This window comes from Molothrus ater, chromosome 6 (genome assembly GCF_012460135.2).
Source record: "Molothrus ater isolate BHLD 08-10-18 breed brown headed cowbird chromosome 6, BPBGC_Mater_1.1, whole genome shotgun sequence".
NCBI classification, from domain to species: domain Eukaryota; kingdom Metazoa; phylum Chordata; class Aves; order Passeriformes; family Icteridae; genus Molothrus; species Molothrus ater.
In genome coordinates this window covers 1,641,598-1,663,091 of record NC_050483.2, presented here as the reverse complement: position 1 = coordinate 1,663,091, position 21,494 = coordinate 1,641,598, and the positions used below count along the sequence as shown (strand labels likewise).

Here is a 21,494-nt window from a genome sequence, read left to right as displayed (position 1 = left end):
AAATATCCTCAGAGATTTATCATTTCTGTGAAGAACTGGAGGCGCTGCCAAGCAGAGCAAACAGGATTTTATTTTGATGGGCACACCACAATGTGTATTTGTTATCCTCTGTGCCTTCCTGGAGCACAAGTATTTTACTGCATTGTACTGCCTATGCCAAAAACCTTATCTGGAATATTGTAATGCCCAGAGAAAATCCTTAATGTATTTGTCTAGTTATTAGCTTTAATTGCTAGCCTTTCAGCAGGAATATAGTGTAAACATAATAAACACAAGTTTCCTTTAATAACAGAGGACTGTAGTTGTCTTTTCATGTAGTTTTAGGTTAATGTATATTTGATGATGCACTTTTTTTCCAGTACAAGTATTTCAAAAGAGTGAAACACGGCTTTAATATTAAAAAAGCACTACCCTTTAAAGCTTGATATTAACAAAATTTTTTATTTCTCTTGACTTCTGTGATATTTTTATCAAAATCTTTACTTCAAGGCATTGGTAAATGATATTTTACAGTTATTTTACATAACTAAACTTGTTAATTAATCATGACATGAAGTTAAACTGATTTTAACTGCAAGAATTACTAATAGGTTTTGAAAAATAGCACTTGAAATATTTTGTCTACAAAATATCATTCAGTCATTGTATGAACTGGAGCCCTCAGGAGCCCACTGCTTGGGGGTCATGTACCTTTAAAAAATCCATGAAATTTAAATATCAAGTTAGTAATTCTTGCTTGCTCTCTTGTCCTCACTCACCTCTGCCAGTTCTTCTAGTTAAAAGTAAAGTTTGACTGCCATTAGAATTCAAAGCACTAATTTCATATTAATAACACAAAGCTCTGCAAAAATTCTTAGTCCTCTCATAGGTTAGAATCGCTTTCAAGCAGCCTAACAGGCTTCCAAGCAGAGTGTAAGATCCACTGGGATTTTAACTAGAACAACACAGACTAGAATTTATGAGTAAAGCCCTCCTGACCATCTTCTGTTTGCAAGGGTGGACGCATGTGTCAGCACTTGCTATGCCAGCAAGTGATACCTTGGTTGATTTATGCAGCAAGAGATTCAGTGAGAAAGTTATAATGAACCTCTGAGCATATTTAAGGAAAAGCAACTGCCAGAGATTAAGGCAAAGATAATTACTGTTGACATGTTTAATCCCTTCATGGCAGATGAAATAATTCAGCTTGGTTGACATGCTACATAAAGAATATAGAGGAGTGTTTCAATAGAGATGGCATTTGGAATAGAAGATGGCAGGTGCAAGTAAAGTTTATTTCGGGTATTATGGGCTTTGTGGTGGATTTATTGCACTCAAGTAGCATTCTCAGAGGGGAGAAAGGAAAAAGGTTATGTGTGCAGTGCTGAACAACTCTCTTTACATGCAAAAGACATGGAAAACTAGCTAATGGTGAGAAAAGTCTGTGTTCAACTCATAACAGAATTTTGCTTTTAATTGCACACAGAAGAAGCTCGGAATCCCCTATTCCCTTTATGCCATTATAATGCATGCCATTTCCAAGAAGCCAGGAATTTTTATTACCCATTCCACAACGTGGAATCCACAGCACAGACAAGCTAAGAGTCTGCCTTTCATATCTACTTATTACAAGGAAGTCTGGATACAGGGCATATGGTGCTGAATAACTTTGGAAAAGCAGAAGGTCATTCTGTAGGCTATCCTTTCAGCTGGGAAGATGCCAGAAGGAAGGAAAGAGGAATGCTGAGTCCTTGTCCAGTGTGTTCAGCCATACATCACAAACTTAGAGATGATCACAATGCACACTCGTGTCCCTGGGTGGGTGTCTGCCATGTACTTGTTGTAGGCAGCCTGCAGGAACACACCCCTTGTGGGTGGGAGTACCCAAGGGCAGGCTTAAAAGAGGGGCAGTGTGGAACTAATGAGCCATCAGAAGTTAGAGCAAGAGAACCTTCAGAGCAAGAAGATGAAAAGGTGGCCCAAGTTAGAAAGGCAGAGCTGGACAGAAGGTTTAAGTGAGACATGTAAAGAGCAAACTCAAAGAAACAGCTTTCAAATATGATACAGTACAGAAACTCAGGAAAAGGAGAATTACACTGACATGGAGAAGAGTCTTCAAATAGAACATACTATTAATGTTCTCAAACTAAATTCCTTCCTGATGCAAATCCTCTGAAACCAGTCATTTTGCAGTAGAGGAAAATGTCTTGATGTGAATGTAACATTATTCCAACTCAATGCGTTATGGCAAACAATTCAGCATGAGAATATTGAGAATCTATTCAGTTGAAGCACAGGAGAGAAAAGTGTCTGTGCAATGTCAGTGTAGTCTGTTTTGTTAATCCCACAGTACAAAGTATTCTGCTATTGACATGCCATTGAAAATTACACGTGTCATTTCTCAGCTAAAGAACTGAGAGGGGAAGGAATTTGTGTAAGAATCTGCATTTTAGACAAACATTAACTTTTGGATGTGTCTGTGCAGTAGGAACCCTCTTAAATAAGAACTTAGATGCTGCTTGTTGGCAAGAACAAATTGAGATCAGGTCTTAAGAAAAAGGCTTCATAGGCTGCTTTAAGAATCCATAATGGATTCCACTACAAATAAGTGACAGAACAAATACAAAATAAATTAAGCATTTTCAGTTGCACATCACTTAGGGAAAGAAGATCTTCCACAGGCTCCCACAAATAACAACAGAATAGCAATCTTTGGTTTTTTTCCTACACATAAAAAACTTGGGTGTATAAATAATTTTTTAAAATGTAATCTTCTACTTCAAGGACATGAAGCAAGCAGACCTTTGCTCCGACTTACCCTTTCAGGAAATAACTCTTGTGAAAGACTTGTGTGTATATTTCCCTTTGGTAAGCAGAATTCCACTTAATTTCTCAAAAATATTGACTCATTTAAATGGCCATGAGTCTTGACTCCTAGTGGAGATAACTTACCTCTGAAACGTTGAAACAACAAAATCTAAAGTACACTAAAATAATTTAGATGGTATTACCTGTGAAATGTTTGACTACAAAAAGTAAAATGCATTTGAAATACAAACATGCTCTTTGCTGAGTACTCTAAACTCTTAGTTCTAGATGTTCCAGAGCTGAGAAAGTGCCCTGTGTTTGATCTTAATAAACACATTTCTGAGCTGTTATCTTCCTTTCCTAATAATTCATCCTAGCAGGAAAAATATACCTACAGAAGTGAAGCACTGAAACACTGTATCTCTATTTTTCTTCATACCATACTATTAATATTCTTGCAGTGTAGTTTCTGGTGCATGCATTAAGTTTTAATTAGCATTCCCTGAAATTAGCATGCCTGAAAAAGGCATTTGTTTGTTTAGGAATCCAGGTTTTCATAATGTTTTGGGTTTGTTTCCTTCTCAGCCTTCACCTCAGAGCTTGACCAGATGATTTAATTTGCCTCATTTTAAAAGATAGTGTAACAACTGAAAGCAAATAAACTCCAGTTCAATTTAATCAGCCTGTGTTCAATAATATGCCTTAATATGATTTAATTTTATGCAGACTAATGAATGCAGAATTAGGTAGGGCTGGAGCAGAGCACTCCATAGGGCCCTGTGGAGCAGGCACTGCCACCTCCTGACCCGGCGCTGTGCCCTGCGCTGGGAGCTGCTCCCACACCCGGATTTGGGGCTGCCAAATGTTCCTCCCCCGTCACTTGTCCCTGCCACCTCAGCAGCTGCCAGGCTGGCACGGGGCAGCAGTGATTCCTCTGGGTGCCTGCATGCAGCTACAGCTGTGTCTGCCTGCTGTGGGGCTAACCCCACAGAGCGCCCGCCCGGGATATGCAGCTGCTCTCATGGAACTGCTCCAGGCCAGGCTGGATGGGGCACTGAGAAACTGGAGAGTGTCCCTGCCCATGGCAGGAGGTGGAACTGGATGAGCTTAAAGGTCCCTTCCAAACCAGACCATTTTAGGATTCTGTGACAACGTGCTGCTGCCTGTGGAGGTACTGTCTGACAAAAATCCAAATTGCTTTTAGATGTTGTATTTTCAGTCTGCCACATGTCATTTATTTGCCATCATTTCCCAGTTTTATCTTTAAAAGGTTTGGGGTTTTTTTTTTTTTTGGTTTTTTGGTTGTTTGGTTTTTGGGTTTTTTTTTTTGTTTGTTTGTTTGGTTTGGTTTTTTTGGGTTTTTTGTTTGGTTTTTTTGTTTGTTTGTTTGATTTGTAGTTTTTGTTTGTTTCCTTTTTTTAATCATTTAAAAGCCACTTAGTGCTGCTTTAGCCTGTACAGAATTACAGATGTCATTTTGCTGGGTAAATACCATGATGGGAGCACAGCCTGCCAGCACATCTCTGTGAGGAGCAGCAGCCTCTTGCAGACAGGGAGGAGTAAAACAAGTGTGACCTCTAGTGAACCCAAGTGCTTATGCCACTCCTGCAAGAGGCACAGCCTGAAGTTATCTGCACACTCTGCAAAACTTTACTCGTAGCTCAGAAATGAAGATATATTTTTGTTACATCACAGCCCAGAATGAAGGCAAGGAGAAGAAAAGGATACATGTTATAATGCAGATTTCGTCACAATTTTGAATTGAGAGATTAACATTACAGCAGCATGTGAATAAGGAAACACCATGGTTTCTGACCTCTACCTTGTACTCCTGAAACTACTCTGCCTTCTTTTCATTTTTATTGAAGGCAATCATTTCATTATTTATACTTAAAATATATGAAATATTTAACCCAATCTACTGAGAGATTTATGAAGTATTTGGGGGTTGCTTATATCAGTAACTTCTTGCTTAGAAGTACATACCTACAGAAGGCTGCAGTTTCTCCTTGAAACCCATCAGACATTAAAATTAAGCTGTAATAAATGAAAGGTATCAACTGCCTTTTAAAATTAACTTGAATAAAATAAACATTATCAGAAAACATGTCATTTGAAAGAGACATATGCAACAAGCAGCATCACTTGCCAGGGTTCCCACAAGCAGTGTTTCAACAGTGGAACTGGATGCTGAACTCGAGGCGCTTCCCTGCAAATCTCTGCTGGCAGCTACGATGTTCAAATTCACAATTCCAGCCCTAGAAAGAGAAATAACAAAGTAGCTCCTTGAGGAAAGCAGCCTAAAATAGCCTGAGCTCTCTGACAGCAGGGCATAAAGTCACAGAAAGTTCAGCTTTCTGAAGGTTGTAGAGATCACAAAATATTTTCAATTCAAATTACTATCAGTGATTTTTTTTTTTTATTATTATTAACTGGAACTTTACAACAGAGTATGCTTAGAAATGTGGTCACTAAAGCCCCTTGCTCAGGATCACATCCAGAGCTTTTGAGTAACCCCCAGGATGAAGATTCCACCTGGGCATTCTGTAAATGGCCTTATACATGGAATTACCTAATAAGAATGACTCCAATAAAATTCAGTGTGAGCCATCAATTACAATTCCTCTTGACAAAAGTGCAGCACCACATCTAGGAAGCACACCAGCACAAGATGCTGAACTTTGCTGCCTTGTGATCACACTGAAACAAATCCATTATTGACAACATGTGTTCATACAAGAAATACAACTCGAGCAGTGCATGCAGAGCAAACCAGATTAGTGCTTTCTTTAGCCCAATGCATTGCTAAAGCTGCTTCTGGGAGAGGAAAATTTCTACAGGCAGATGAGGAGGGATGCTTAACTAGAATAGAGGCACTGGAAGCACTTAATTTCACAAATTCCTTGCTTATTTACCACTTTATCAGTGATTTGATTTGACCAAACCACTAGGATATGTCAAACATTCTCTTTAATCCACATGGCAATGCTACAAGTAACTCTTTAGCTGAACCAGCATAGATAAAATCACCTATCACTCTCCAGCTCTGATTTCTGGCATCAGGTGCTGTCTTGATTCAGCACAATACCTGAAAGCAGCAAACATCCCCGACAAAGACCATCACACAAAAGGCTTCAAGGTTATTCATTAAAGGGCCCATTATTACCTAGCTGCTGGTGCTTTTGGTTGCCATGTCAGGGACATGAAAATTTTTAATCTTTGTTCTTTTTCCTTAAAGAGTACCTGGCAGAGAACATAATTGCAGTTTCTTATGCAAGTCAAGCAAGAGCAGAGGGAAATACAAACAGTTTCAGTTGGGGGCTGCAGGTGAGAATGCCCTTTATTGCTCCATGTAATTCCATAATCTCAGAAATGCAAAGGCACTTTCATGGTAAGGGGCATGGTAAAAGAGGCACAGAAGTTACTAACAGAATAATTATCTCAGTGGATGTAATATCCTTGGAAATTCCTTAACCTTTACTTTAAAATGGCTGATACTGTTGTAATGGGCAGCTTGTAAAGCTAACTCAAAGGAAAGAAGTCCCCTGAACAAAGGTCACAAGAGTGTGCTGTTTGAACAGAGATAATGGCTTCTTGATTAGGTGATAAAGGTAATTTTCAAAGCTCAACGTAAATTAAATAAATATTCAAATGACAGCTTGAATGTTAAAGCCTGATTTTTTTTGCCCCCTGGTTTGATTTTTGAAATACATGAGTGCTCCTTATTCAAGTAACTCAAATTCCATGTAGTCATGCTGGCGTTGTGGGGTAAAGAAAAAACACACATTATTTTTTTAGTATTTACATTTCTACTTCTTGTGAGTCACACACCAGCTCTGGGTTACAACAATCACACCTTCTAGTGCACATTTTATAGAAAGAAACCAATACACAGTAATTGTAACAGAGTATAAACAAGGAGAAAGAGCAAATGTCCACTCAAATCCCACTTTTTAAGGTGTGGCTCATGGGTACTGCAAGAGAATAACCCTTGGCTGCTACACGGCTGGTGACACCAAGGAGTGATGATCCCTTTGGAGTCAATATTTTCATTTGAGTTTACAAGCTTTCAGACTTCCCTTTCAGAAGAAATTGCAGAGTTACATCAAAAGGCTTGGAAATCCTGGCTCTAGTATCAAAACCGGCCGAGACGAGGTGGGTTTAAATCCCAGACTCCTGCCTGCAGAACAAAAGCATTGTAACCTCTGCAATAAGGTCAGGGGCACCCTTATCACGCTCGACAGCTCCCTGAGGGGAGCGTGCAGCCCGGTGGGCTCGGGCTCTGCGCCCAGGGAACAGGACAAGATGTCTTAAGATGCGACAGGGGTTTTTGGTTGGGCATTAGGAGGAATTTCTTCACAGGAAGGGCGATCAGACATTGGAATGGGGTGCCCAAGGAGGCGATGGAGTCACCTGAAGGTGTTTAAGGAAAGCCTGGACGTGGTGCTCACTGCCGTAGCCACGGTCACTGCCATATGTGGGTCATAGATCGGACTTGCTGATCTCAGAGGTCTTTTCCAGCCTAGTCGGGTCTGTGATTTTACGATAAGCGGCACCAGACGGCTGCGACCCTTATCTGGGGGGCAATAGGACCCCTCGGCCAGGGGCGATCGAGGCGCCTCACCTGAGCCCTCACCGGCTCAGCTGCGCGGGGGAGCCTCTCCAGCCGCTGTCCATCCCCGGCCCGGGCTGCGGAGCTCAGCCTGGAGCTCCCGGCCCGAGGCACGGGCACACCGAGTGCGGTGTGGTTTAACCGCGAAGCGCGGCGTGTTTTAAACACGACGTGTGCGGTGCGCTCCGAGGAGCGCGGCGGCCGCGGGGCCCTCGCGATCTGGCGCCGGAGCGGCGGGCGGGACCCCGTGAGGGGCGCGAGGGGCCCGCGGCCGGCGGGGGAAGGCGCGAGCGGCGCGCGGGGCCCGCGCGGCCCCTGACGGACGAGGACGGGACGGGGCGAGGCCCGCGGCAGCGGCGGGTAAATGGGCTCCGCTAAACCGCCCGGCGCCCCCCGCCCGCTCCGCCCCGCGACGCCGCGGCCGTTGGGGCGGGAGGGCGGCAGGGAGGGAACCCGCCAAAGCCCCAGCCCGAGCCCCACCGGAGCTCGCCCGGCAGCGGGAGGCGGGAGGAGGAGGGAGAGGCCGCGCAGCGCCGCGCTCCCATTGGCCGCGCGGGGAGCGGCGCCGGGAGCTGATTGGCTGCCGCGCCCGCCCCACCCGCCCGCGGCTGCTCCGCGCGTTGAATTCAAATCGGCACCGGGAGCGGCCCCGCGCTTCGGCCGGGCCGGGGCGGGCGGCGGTGACAGTGCTACTCCTGGGGGCCGCCGGCGCTCCCGCACCGTGGGGTGCGCGGCGGGAGCGGGAGGCCGCAGGGGTAGCGTGTCCCCGTGTTTAAACGCGCCGCCGGCAGTGCCGATGGGCGGTGCTAGGCCGCGGCGGGCGGGGCGGGGCGGGGCTGGGGCCGTTGGGCGGCGGGCGGGCGCGCGCGGGCCGGGCCGGGAGGCGGCGGGACGAGCCCGGCGGCCGCGGAGGGCAGCGGGAACCGGCCCGGCGCAGGGCCCCTATCCAGTGCCTCCCTCCCTCCTCCCGCCCTGCAGAGCCGGCGGGACCTGCAATGCGGAGCGGCGCGGCGGGAGCGGCGGGTGTCGCCTCCTGAGGCGGCGGGAGAATGCGGCCGGCGGGCGGGGAGATGGGGGCCGGCGACAAGGTAATTCCTCCGGTGAGCGAGAGCAGCCGCCCCCCGGGGCCGCCGCTTCCCGCGGGGCGGTGACAGCCCCGCTGCCCGCGCTCCGCCCGGCTGGGGGTGAAACCGCTTCGGTCGGAATGATCGCGCGTAGAAACCGCGGGATGGCAGAAACCGAGCGTGTTTTACCTTCGCTTTAATTTCTGTTCTCAACAAGAGCTCCTGAAACTTCATCTCTCACGACCTTTATCCACGGTGTCCGTGAAGAACTTCTTCCTCCTGGCTGTCCTCTCCTCTCTGTTTTTCCCTTTACGGAAGGTGTGTGTGGAGGAGCAGGGATAGTGATGTTCAGAGCGCGTTTGTCTTGGGCATTCTGTGGTGCCCAGACGGAGAAGCTGCGATTGGGAGAGGGTCCCGCGGAGGTGGGGCGGCGCTGCACCGAGCCCGCTTCCCTCACAATTCCAGGCTGGCCAGCCTGCCCGGAGCCCCGGGCACCGCCCCGAAAGGGGCTCCGGGACCCCGAAAGGAGCTCCGGGGCCACCACAGACCGCAGACCCATTTCTTGGAGGGCTTTGCGGGGCCGACTGCGCATGCGCGGAGACGCGGCGCGAAAAGTAAAGGAGGAATAGGAGGGAAAGGACCGGGAAGCGGATCAGGGAAGCGGATCGGTCCCGATCCAGCCCGCCCGGGCACCCCTTCCCTTCGCTTTCCCGTCTTCATCCTCTCATGTTCTGTCTCGGCAAACCCCGCGATCACATTCCACCCCTTACTCCGCTCCGAAGTTTGTTAGGAGCTTGTTAAAGTTCACTGTAAAAGTTAGGAGCTTGTTAGCCAACAGTTCCGTGACTACAAATACCGGGCTGGTCGCCGGAGTTGAGGGGATTATATTATAATTATAATTATTTATATATATATACATATATATATATATTATATATATATATAATTAATTATGTTATAACAAAGATAAGTGTTCCCTGACACGCAGGCTGGTGTCTATTTAGCTCAATAAGAATTTATAAGCAACATCACACCCGCTCCCGGGTCATTACATGTTTCAGCTATTATTTATAGCTCTCTGCTATGCATTAACGTATGTTCTGATTGTATTTGCCTCAGAGGAAGGAAAAGGAAAATCACCCGAGGAATAAATGCCAGGGCACCCGAGCCTTAAGCTACAGGCACAGAAATGGTTTCAGGGAAGGGACTTATTGGTTCAGAGTAGGACTGGAACCCTTGACTTGGAGCTACCCAAAAAACACGATGGATCTGTATCCCCCTTTGACTATTATTGATACATGGGTCATGGTACACCTGGGCTTTAACATCACCATTGTTCTTTTCATTGGTATGTAGGAAAATGAGCATTCTGAGCCATGCAAAAATGTCCTGAAAACCCCTTTGAAACAAGCGTCTACCTCACAGTTGGTACTGACAGAGAGACAGCCTGACTGTCAGCCTCTAACCACACCCCCAAAACCGAAGGAAACCCCTCCAGCAGATCCCTGGACACCTACTTCCAACCTGAAAATGCTGATTAGTGCAGCCAGTCCTGAGATTAGGAGCAGAGAACAGAGAAGGCAACTGTCAGACAGTTCAAGTGAGGTCCTACAGACAAAACACTGTTTGCAGGTATGTTGAAAAGTCTTTGTTTTATCTTTTTTTTTTTTTTCTTTTGTTAAGTTAGCTGAAGGCTGTTTATTCAGTATAAAAATTATACATTGACACAGCATATCTTTTTTTAAAGTTTTGCTTTTGGAGCATTTACCAAATATAAGTAATGATATTGACTAGCTACATTCAACAGGTAGTGTTCTGGTTTTATTTCACAGCTGCTGAGGACAAAGAGAGAACACTGGCCCTTTGACAGTGCTCACTGTGAAGCTGTTAAATATCTATGCTTACATAGTGTCAAAAACCTCACAATCTCTTTTCCTTATTCCCATGTAGGAGCACTTATTGGGGGATGAATATGAAAAATCTCAGCCAAGTCGGAAAGAGAAAAGTCTGGGATTACTGTGTCATAAATTCTTAGCTCGGTATCCTGATTACCCCAGCCCTTCACAGAAAAGTTACATTTGCCTTGATGAAGTCACTGAAGAGCTACGTAAGTTGGTGTTCATCCTATTAAATATTTCTTCATGCAAATTTGCCTATAAGCTGCCATTTATGTTAGTATATTTTTGCTCCATACAATTTTGGATGCTTACTCTGATCTCAAATTTATTTAAACCCAGTTTTAAACTGCTAATTCCCAGAGCAATTCTTTTAGAATGCTGATGTTTCCTCAGTGAATTGAACTGAGAAATTCTGAATTCTGTTTCATATTGAACATCTAAATTAGTGCTTATACCACAAATAACCAGTTGCAGGTTTTTAAATTCAGAGATGATACCTAAGATTAGTGGTTAGATTTTTGCAGCAGGAACTAGCATTTCTCAAGCTCAGCCCACACCTTCCTGTCCGATCATGACATCAAAGCAAGAATCTTCTTTCTGTTCTTGATGGTATATTAACTTTCTCATTCTATATCACTATTTTTTATGTTGCACCAATAATTTCTGCAGAGTCCACGTTTCCAAGATCAAGCTGAAAGTTTTTTTAAAATCAAAAAAAGTTATGGAGTTACAGTATTCTACAGCTTATATATGGATAATAGTTTTAAAATTTTAAAAGCTGTATGATTTACATTTTTGTATACTTTGTACAAAAGGACATATATTTTAGGAAATGTCTGGTCAAAACCAAGAATTTATCAGACAAATGAGAACAGAAGAATGTCACCGTGATATTTTATGAAAAATCCCTTCGCCAGGATTTCTTCTCCTGGGAAGCTGGGAAGCTTCAGCTTCTCCCTGTTTTGTTGCTTTGGAATGTGATTTGGAGAATTGTTTTAATTTAATGACCAGTCCCAGTCCAGCTGTGTTGGACGCTCTGGTCAGTCATGGGTTTTTATTATTCATTATTGTCTAGCCTTCTGATGTATTCTTTTCTCTATAGTTTAGTAGAATTTTAGTGTATAGTTATAATATAATATAATATATAATAATAAATCAGCCTTCTAAGGAATTTGGAGTCAGATTCATCTCTCACCTTGTCCTGGAGACCCTCACAACACAACAGAAGAGTGTGCTAATAAAATGACATGTAAAAAGAAGTTATAAAACAGTTTCCTACCATGAGTTTCTAAGGTTATTTTAGGACACAATCTAGAATCAATGCAGTGAATAATTAAAAATGCTCTGTTTCTTCTAAAGCTGGATTGAAACCCATGTAATGGCTCTTCTGGCAACAGTAAATTTTATTTCTTAAGAAATGCTAAAAGCCAAGTATAACTCTGGAACAGCAAGTCCTTGCATATATGAAGCAAGATTTGTTTTCCTTGCTGGCAAACCTGGGAGGGCTATTTTCAGTTTATGCTGTGGAATTGGCAAAAATGCTTTGGAAGTATCCCAAGAGGAAGGACAGGAGTCTGTGCTGCAGGTTATGCACGAGGGCAGATGCGTTGCATGGCAGAGCTGTCAGGTTCACCTTTCCCCTGCAGATGTGGAGCGCAGGCGCATCTATGACATTGTGAACGTGCTGGAGAGCCTGCACATGGTGAGCCGCCTGGCCAGGAACAGATACGTCTGGCACGGGCGCCACAACCTGCCCCAGACCCTGCAGGCCCTGAAAAAGGTGGGGGAAGAGAACAAATACATACAGCAAATCCAGATGATCAAGAGAAGAGAGTACGAGCATGAATTTGATCCTGATGGTGAAAGGAATGAAGAAATGGCAAGTTCTTTTGGCTCAAGTGAGCAGTCAGAAATGTCTTTTGTCGAGCTCCCAGGAGTGGAATTTCGTGCTGGTAATAATTCTCTATAATTACAAGAATAATATTATAAATTTCTATGAACATGGGGGAAGAAAACATTTATTAGCCTTCCTTTTTTTTTTCTGAGGTGGTGCTGCCCCAAAGGCACCACAACTGTTTGTAGTGAGGAAAAGTGCTCTGCACTCTTTCACTTTGTCTTATTCATTCAGTTCTTGTAATTTGTTTCTACATCAGGTGAAATTATCAAATACACCAACGTATAATTCAATTGCCATTACCACTGAATTGTTATAGAAACCAGAAGTTACTACTGAATGTTATAGAAACTTGAAACATAAATTACTCAATTTGTTTTATTAATTTAGCTTTAATTCATGGAAGAAATTTTAATTAAGGGTTAAGCATCTTTAAGAATACAAGTTGTCAGGCAATGAGAAATGTATATGTGGGATACATCACTGTCTCTTCTTTGTAGTTAGACTTGGTATCCACCCAGTCATCTGTTTCTTGTCACGTAGAAACATGATTCTGGAGTCAGCATTGGCCCTAGTCTCTGTTATTCTTACAGTTATTATTACTGACAAATTTCTTCACTGTTTGTGTTTGTAGCTGGTGTGTCCCTGAATACTTTAATCCTTTTTCCTGTCTGCTGCAGCATCAGTGAATGGCAGGAAATACAAGTCCTTACGAGTGATGAGTCAGAAATTTGTGATGCTGTTTCTTGTATCAACACCTCAAATAGTGAGCCTTGAAGTTGCTGCTAAAATCCTGATTGGAGAAGATCAGTTAGAAGACTTAGATAAAAGCAAGTTTAAAAGTAAGTACAACAGCCAAGTGTAAGCTAAATGAATTATCCCAGTACTATTTCATATAAGGAAAAATACGGTCTTATTTTTCCTGCCACAAATGTTTATTTGAGCCTCCAAAAACTCACCAAACACCTTCTGCAGTTTATAATTTTTGTGTGGCTATTGATGCATAATGCCCACCTGAGAGGAAAAGTCCATTAAATCCTCCCTCCAGAAGTATTGTCACAATCCTCCATATTAGGAACAATTTCTCTTTCCTCAAGCAGCCTGTCAAAGTTTTCAGCATAATTTCACCAAAGATGCCCCAGAATCATGCAAAATCTGTGTTCTGGCCCCATAACTAATTTGGTAGAAATCTAAAGAAATTCTGTAAAAGTCCTGTGACCAACTTGTGTGTCAGAGGAAGTGAAACCCTTTGCTCTAACTGCCAATTATTTCTTCACTCTTTTACCCTTCTCTCAGTTCCCTGCACACTTCTTCCTCTTCCTCTCCATTCAAATGAATGGTATTTCTAGGTCTAGGTCAGTAGACATATAATAATTAAAATTGTGCTGCTTTTGAGGGATAGTTGTGGGTTTCAGTGAAAATTCTTCCTCAATTCTCAGATTCCTTTGCTTGTTTGGGTTATTTTTTGTTTTGGTTTTGAGGGGTTTTTTTGTGGAATCGTGTCTATGTGAATACTGATCCTTGCTGATTTCAGTTCATTATTTCCTTTCCACTGCCTCACAGCAACACAGAGATGGTGGGTGGCTACTCAGTAGGGTTATTGCTTGCTTTTATTCTTCCATAAGAAGAGCCTGTCTCACAATAAAAGCATTTTCAGGATGTGCCATCTGTCTACTTGTATTTCAAGTATAAATCTCATGTTTTACCACGTCTTGGTTACGAAGCAAAAAATTCCATGACCTAAGCACATTCACTCTGCTCTAGAATTCACTTGAAGTTTGACTTTTACCTGAAACTTTTCCCTAATAGCTCAACCTAGAGACAGGGAAGATATGCAGGATGGTTATACTGTTGGATTTTAATGTGTCTCTGCCCTCTAGTTCCCATGTTTGCCGTTGCATGTGTGTACCTGCCTCTTAATCTACTTATATTTACTACAGAATTTGTGTAGGTTTGATCATTGCACAGAAACTGACTTGTTCTGAAAGCATTCTTTTTTCCATATTTAGTATAATAAACTTTGCAGTGTCTTCTAGCTCTGTATCTATGTCTTCTGTTTTACATGTAAACTTTGTATCACAATATTATTTCATTCTATAAATACCTGTTCCACAAAACTGTTCTTTTGATTGTTCTAAAAGCTTTTTCCTTTTAGCTGCTTAAAGGGTGTTACAACATTTCTTTTCTGATACATGCTACTTGTTAATTGCAGTTGCTACACTTTCCATTTATTTCTTTTATTTCAGCCAAAATTAGAAGACTTTATGACATTGCAAATGTTCTCAGCAGCCTTAAGCTTATCAAAAAAGTTCACGTTACAGAGGAGAGAGGTAGAAAACCAGCATTCAAGTGGACAGGACCTGAGGTCTTGCCAAATACTCAGGGTAGGTGTATGTGTAATTTCCTTTTGTTCTGCTGATGATATTGATTGTTTTTTTCATTTTCTCTACTAGAAATTTTTGACCAAAAGACAGAATAACTAAGCAGAAAATCTTTTACTAGTCACATCACTGTCCTTATCAGCACAGCCACCAGTATCTATTTGCACACAGTGGATGTTCAGCTATTGAGATTCTTGAATTTCCATGTTTGCTGCTGTTGGTACTTCAACAATTATCAGCCAGGCTCAAATAATTGCTTTTAATTACTGAATCTGCATATGATACATATTTTCTTCTTTTTCCTGTTTTCCAGATATAAAACTTGAAGCAACTTCTACAACCTGTTCCCCACCTATTTCAGAATCCATCACTTCCAAAGAGCAGTGCTCAAAAGCCCTTTTTCCTTCAAAAGGAAAGCAAAACTTCACTCGGCATTCATCTCTAATCAAATTAGTTAAGAGTATAGAGAATGACAGAAGGAAGATCCAGTCTGCTCCAACCAGCCCAGTTAAAATAAGTGCCAGTACATATCTTTTAATCATTTTTCTTTTAGAGACTTCATTTTCTTTGTTTTTAAGTCAGATGTAGTATTGCATTAAATATTTGGGCTTGCCCTCTTCTCACAGGACACGTAGATGTGTGGGTGGTGCCTCCTTTCAAAAAAATCATCTTAAGAGCTGTCAAAAATGCAGGAATGGCTACAGACTTTCTGTTTGTCTAGAATCACTGAATATTGGATCTTCTCTGAACCTTCTTTGTTGTAGAAACTCTGCTTTGGATCATACTATCTAAGCAGTTCTGTATTCCAAAACATGGCCAGAAAATTACCTGGCCGTGTTCATGTTCTTGCTTGGGATCCTCTCTGGGGCCTTTAAAATTTGTTTACTGTAAGCTGATGTCCATTTGACCAAATCAAATCTGTGCTGAGTTTGAGGATAAGTTATCTCATTAAATGTTACATTACATAATGCAGTCTCCTCAAGTTAAAGTTAAATTTTTACTTTGAATTGATGAACTCACTGTTTTGATTTGGTGTTCTTCTCTTCCAACCAGGTACTTATCAAAGTTTACCAGTTTTCCCAAATACAATAGCTCAGTTTCCAGCAATCACCAAACATCAGCTGGAAGGACAAGCCAAGTAAGTTTGCACAAGTTTACAGGTGAGAACAAGTTAAAGTTATGCTCAGTTTGAGTAGGGCAATAGCCTGCAAAAACCAGTAACCTTGAGTACTGCTGCAGGCTAGTTTTTCATTTGTTTTCTCTTTAGTGGATTGAGAAGTACAGGTTTATGTTAACTCTTTATATTACAGAAGATAATTTGTCAGAACATTAATTTCTGCATGAAGGAATTAAAACACATTTGGGATTTTTTTGTTTTGTTTTTTGCTGAAGGACAGCAGAAGAGATGCAAATGAAATGTGCCCTGTCCTCGCCTGAGGCTGTCCCCAAGCCTGAGCCCTCTCAGCAGCCAGCTCTGAGCCAGCCCCTCGGGGTGTGCCCTGCAAGCCACAGCTCTGTGTCACCAGTCATCCTACCTCATCCTCAGTCTGGGGTTTCATATGCAATCTATCTGCACCCTTCCCAAGCCCACACGGTGACAACCTACAGCCCAGGCTTCATGTTGCAGCCTCTGCCATGTGCTAACGTAACTGGAATTAAGAGTAATAATTCAAAAATATTAAATATAATGACCACTGAGGAAGGGGACACTCAGAGAGGTCAGGATGAGCCTACAAAATCCTTGGCAGCTGAAGAAAGACCTGAAATGAAATCAGAAACTTCATCTCAGCGATGCCTTAAAAGATCACAAGCACTACCAGAGAGTAATTTAATTAAAAGGCGTAAAAGCGATGAGGAAAGCCTTGATACTTCTTTGGTAAGTTAAATTAGTTTTAAAATGCCATTTTATGGCTTAGTGATGTTGCCACCTACTCATTTTCAAAGTGATGAAGGAGCCTGCCAGTGAGTGTAGGCGTTGTAAATAACATCAGGCTTGAAGAGATGGTGTTTCATTTGCTATGCCTGCTGATGTTTGAGGGGGCTGGGGTTTGTATCTAAGAAGACAAAGTGTACAGGTGTAGTGAAAATAAAGCAGCTCACAAAACACTATGTCAAAACTTACTTACTGATACGTGATTTTGGAGTAGGACAGGTTGAGAGCAAGGTTGGAAGCGAGAGATCTTCAAGGTCCCTTGAATTCTAGGATTCTGTAAACTTGCTGGCATCCATTCTTGGCTTTAGAGGTGTTAGGAGGGAAAGTGGATGTATGAAAGTCACTGGACAGGGAACGTCCCAAAATCCTGATGCCGTCTAAATATTCCCACCCAGTGTTGGTTTGTTGTAGGCATAATAGAACAGCACATGAAGAGAATAAGAAGTTCAGATAAACTTGATGTATATGGAGAGATTGGGGCTGGATTGCTTTCTACTCCTCAGTTGCTGATTATTTTAGCATCTCTGTAAATTATAAATCTGCTGTAAATTCGGCTTGCTGAAACAGTCATCATATGTTATGGGTGTGTTATGACAGCACATGCTATCCAACATCCACCAGCTGGGAAGAAACAAGATGTGATAACATGGACCTGGCTGTCCTAGTGACCAGAAACTTTTAAAGTACAAACTTGGGAATGAGGAGGAAGTAAAAAGCTTTCTTTCCAGTTTTTAAGAATATGTAACTATTGTTGTAGGGCTCTAATTGACATTGTTAAGCCTTACAACACCTGCCTTTCTTTTTGTATGTGCTTTCTTCAAAGGGAGAATCCACTAAGAATGAAAAACCACCTTCCAATAGCTCACAAACTAATCATGAAATAGACAATGTCCAGGAAGAGAGACAGAATGAAACCAAAACAGTAGATCAAAACATTGCAAGGTGCTGTGACCAATGTACAAAAGAAAATATTCCAGAAGATGAAGATAAAATCAAAACAAAACAAGACATACCTGTGGCATTTGCCATTCCTGCTCCTGAGGTAAGATTTGTCTTGCCATTCCCTGGGAAAACACTACTTGGAGTCTCTGCAAAAGAAACAAAACTACAACGAACTACACCTACATAGGTTGTCTTTGGCTGAATTCATTTTGGTGTGCTGTTAAAATCTTATTTTGTAGGAATGTAGGATTTCTGTTTCTGCATTGAGTACACAAAAGAGAGGACATAAAGAGGCTTTCAGGCTTCCATTGGAATGAAGGTCACACTAAGGAGCTGAGGGCAATATTGAGATCCCTTACCTCCCCCATCCTTTCTTTGCATATACTTACTGTCAAATGCTTTGAAACAGAATCACATGAAACTCTCTTCATCAGTAAAATTCAGTATTCTGCAATCAGTTAAGACTGATTGCTGTAGAGAACCTGAACAGTTCTGTTGACAAAAACAGAATATGTAAATATAAAAGTTTTGTTATCCAATATTTGTTTTACGAAAAGTACAATCCAAAAATGAGGTGATGTGATGATTTACTGGGTCCAGAATGTTTCTTCTGGAAAAATAGCATTCAGTATCAGGGTTTCTTTTCCATCTGGTCAAATTGCACTGTGTTAATCCCAGGTGGAATTCCAGTTCCCCACCAAGAGTATCAGCTGGAAATGGAGCCTGCTGACTTCTGAGTGGTTTTAATTGAAAGAGCATGTCCTTGAGTGTGTTGTCTCTTTTCAGACAGAGAGTAGTACAGGCATGGGATATGGCATCCTGGGGACATGGAGGATAAAGAATAAGAACAAGGCAAGGGAGGGTTGCAGTTTTGGAGAAGACTTTTGGGGTTTGTTTATGACATGTTTGGGCTAAAGGCGTGCTGTCTCTTTCTTTCTCAGACTTTTTTTCCATCTGGTTATCTTATTCCTCTGACTCACTGCACCCATGGCAACAAGGCAGAGTGCTCCACTAAAGAGAAGGCTGGGGTGTGTTCTCTGCAGCACACAGCCTACAGCTCTCCCATCACTGGTGAGTGTTCAGGGAGGCAGGCACAGGGGGCCAGCTCAAGGGGCCAGGGCCAGCTTGTCCTGATTCCTTTCAACACTTGATGTTTCTGTTCCAGGTGTCATTCCAATGCCAGCCTCAGAACTGAAGACAGTCAATATTCCTGCTTTTCATATAACACCCTTGAACATAATGCTGTCACCAAATTCCATAGCTGCTGCACCTGTACTGAGCAACTCCTGCCTCAATTCGAGCAGTACCAGCTCTGCCCCAAACCCAAGCTCTTCAGCTCTCAACTTTATGCTGCAACACATAGGACTAATACCTGCTGGTGTGCAAGTTCCTGCAAATCCCCCTCTACAGCACGTGCCAGTCTCTTCCCAATCAGAAAATATCAGCCATAGCTCAGGGAGCACAAATGTGCAAGAAGGGAAGGTGAGTTAAAACATTGCAACTCCACCATGGTGGGATGAGTGGGAAGTGCAGTGCAGTCCCTTACAGCAGGTAAAATTTATAAATAAACATTTCTTTTTGATCTTTAGAAATCAGCACTGCCCAAAAAGAGCTAGCAGTGAAGGCCAGCCTAAGTACAGTAGAAATGAGAGGTTAGCAAGGAAGATAAATGACTTATTTGTGGTGGAAGTGGAGCCAGCTGGAAGATGACAAGATGTGAACAAACAACTGTTTTAGAGGGAGGATTTTACATATCTGAGAGATATTTTAATAATCACAAACTGCTATTGTACTTATTAAAAAATTGTTCCTTTGTTATTTTCTATCCTTCTTGTTACTTCCCTACTCTACCCTCAAGTTCTTGTGTTTCATAATAGCTATTCATTTAATAGGATAGGACTCTACAGGATTGTAGGTATTTCCTCCCCCCACAGGAAGTTTCTCTGTGTATTTTATGTAATACTGTATTGCCTAATATCTGTTTGTGTTAAAAAAGAAGGGGTTTAGAAAAACTGTATTTTTATGTAATAATATATATATATAAAGGAATGCAGGTATATCCTTCTCAGTAAAACGTTCAGTTTTTAAATTTCAAGGGAAAAAAAAGTTTGCTAATATCCTGCAGAAATTTAGAAGTAGTAGAATTTTCTTTTTATTCCCCCATAAATGAAAGTAACTTTGTCTTTTCTCTTCAGTTCCTTCAGCCAAAGGAACCTCAGGAGCCTCAGGCAGTTACAGAGAATTTTTTCCGCACACCAGGAGGGCCAAACACAGAACCTGCACTATCTGCAAACTCAGATGGTACCCAGAGAACCTCTCAAGGAACTTTATATATTCCTCAACGAAAACTTGAAGTTTCAGAAGACTAATTTTGGGATAGGGAATTTCTGATTGTGTTAGCAGGCAAAATTGCTGGTAACACACTGCACACATCTGGCATTGTATGATGGACAATGGTTTGGACATGTATTGCCATGACCTCAATGCTGGAATAGCCTTAATTGATGCTTTAGAAAATAAAACTGACTCTTAAGGAGAAAGTTAATGCCTAATGAATTTTTCCAAAAGGCTTACCTGAAGTATTTTAACAGCAAAGTTATGTATCTAGTGGGATTTTTCGTGAGTGTGTGTTGATTTCTTCTATGCAAAGTAAGCTGAAATTGTCTTTGTACAGAAAGGTACAGTCTATCAGTCAGTACATATTTTGCACCAAAAAAAAAAAAGTACTGTGAGTGTGTAAATATTTTATGTCTTAGCAAAAAGGCTACAGGTAAAATGTTTTGCTTCTGTGTTTAATAATGCTCTTTTGTAAAGTTAGTAAGAAGCACAAAAAAAACTCCCAAATTTTCTTAATCATTTTTATATAAGTTAAGAATTATTTATACTGTATTTTTAAATTGATTTGTTCAGATTAAACTTACATAAAACTCTACAGTGACTTTTTCTGTTTGATCAGATTAGATTACCTAAGTTACACATTGCATATGCATATGTTGCATATTCACTGGCATCTCTTAATTCTTTTTTTGTCAGGCAGGGGTTGCTGTGTTCTGAAGAAGGGGGGAATGGTGTTTTGTGAAAAAGTGAATTATGTAACTGAGTGTAACTTCTGAACTCTTATCAGTAGATATTACAACTCCTAAAAACAAGTCAGAACATCAAGTCAGTCACACAGGAACGTGTGTCCAAATGTCACAGAAGTTTTAAATAGGTTCAATCAAACCACTTGAATTTAAATATGGTCAGCAGTGTCTCTCATACACTGAAGGAGGAAGATGACTCTTCATACAGTTCACACTCAGATAACAAGTAATAGCTGACACATTGAATAAAAATACAGTGTATCTGCCTTCCCAGGTGAAATGTGCCTGGTAGACCAACCTGGGATAGAAGAAATGGCAGCAAAGCCCAAGATTCAGGCTTGGACTGCACAAAAAAAATATTAAAACAGCTACCACAGTAAAACAAAAAAAAACCCAAACTCGTCTGCTCTTTAATAATGCAAAGTTCTAATATAAAATACACCTGACAGAATATTTCACTATTGAAATATTCCTAAATGAGGGGGAAAGAAGAATAAAAGCTGGAAGAGGGAAGAATTCTCACTAGAGCACTGAGTAGATTTTTCTTTTCCAACACAATAACTGATCTTCCTTACACCTGCTCTCAACTTCATTCTGGAAATACAAAGGTAAAGGTTTTAGAAACTTGCTTTACTCAGCAGAAACAAACCACCCTTTCATTTCTGAGCACCACAGCTGACAGACTAAGAAACTACAGTATTTAGGCTTGGTGAAATGGTCTTGTCACACATGGTGCTGAGAAAGCTGAGCATATTTTGGAAAGCTGAGCATGTTTTCTGACTTTCTGCCCAGTGTCCCTTGGCTCCTGACACACTGCAGTTGCTTTTTCACCAGCACTTTTCTTCCTGTGTGCTGGTTTTGCAGGCTGAAAGCTGCTGCTTTCTCAGCTCCAAGGGTCTC

The 21,494-nt window shown here is 41.9% G+C and overlaps 1 protein-coding gene and 1 long non-coding RNA gene across 2 annotated transcripts; one reads left to right on the top strand and one right to left on the bottom strand.

The window, feature by feature from the left end:
- The first annotated feature begins 8,405 nt into the window (after positions 1-8,405).
- On the top strand, positions 8,406-20,443 carry E2F8 (E2F transcription factor 8). Its single transcript, XM_036383884.1, has 13 exons — positions 8,406-8,487; positions 9,820-10,095; positions 10,414-10,570; positions 12,008-12,313; positions 12,936-13,097; positions 14,502-14,639; positions 14,950-15,159; positions 15,690-15,774; positions 16,029-16,512; positions 17,393-17,611; positions 18,453-18,582; positions 18,677-18,993; positions 19,707-20,443. Exons 1-13 carry the CDS (start codon positions 8,449-8,451, stop codon positions 19,878-19,880), a joined length of 2,697 nt encoding a protein of 898 aa, XP_036239777.1. The 5' UTR covers positions 8,406-8,448; the 3' UTR covers positions 19,881-20,443.
- LOC118687136 (uncharacterized) lies at positions 12,628-18,003 on the bottom strand. The gene is made up of 2 exons (XR_004980300.2): positions 17,583-18,003; positions 12,628-16,871 (listed from the first exon to the last, which is right to left on the bottom strand). It is a non-coding gene; the product is annotated as an uncharacterized LOC118687136 (long non-coding RNA).
- Positions 20,444-21,494: the final 1,051 nt, after the last annotated feature.

Coding starts and splice junctions, on each gene's coding strand:
- E2F8 (XM_036383884.1), top strand. CDS start 8,449: ATGCGGCCGGCGGGCGGGGAGATGGGGGCCGGCGACAAG. Junction 10,096..10,413: donor AGACAAAACACTGTTTGCAG/GTATGTTGAAAA, acceptor ATTCCCATGTAG/GAGCACTTATTGGGGGATGA. Junction 18,994..19,706: donor CAAATGTGCAAGAAGGGAAG/GTGAGTTAAAAC, acceptor TTTTCTCTTCAG/TTCCTTCAGCCAAAGGAACC.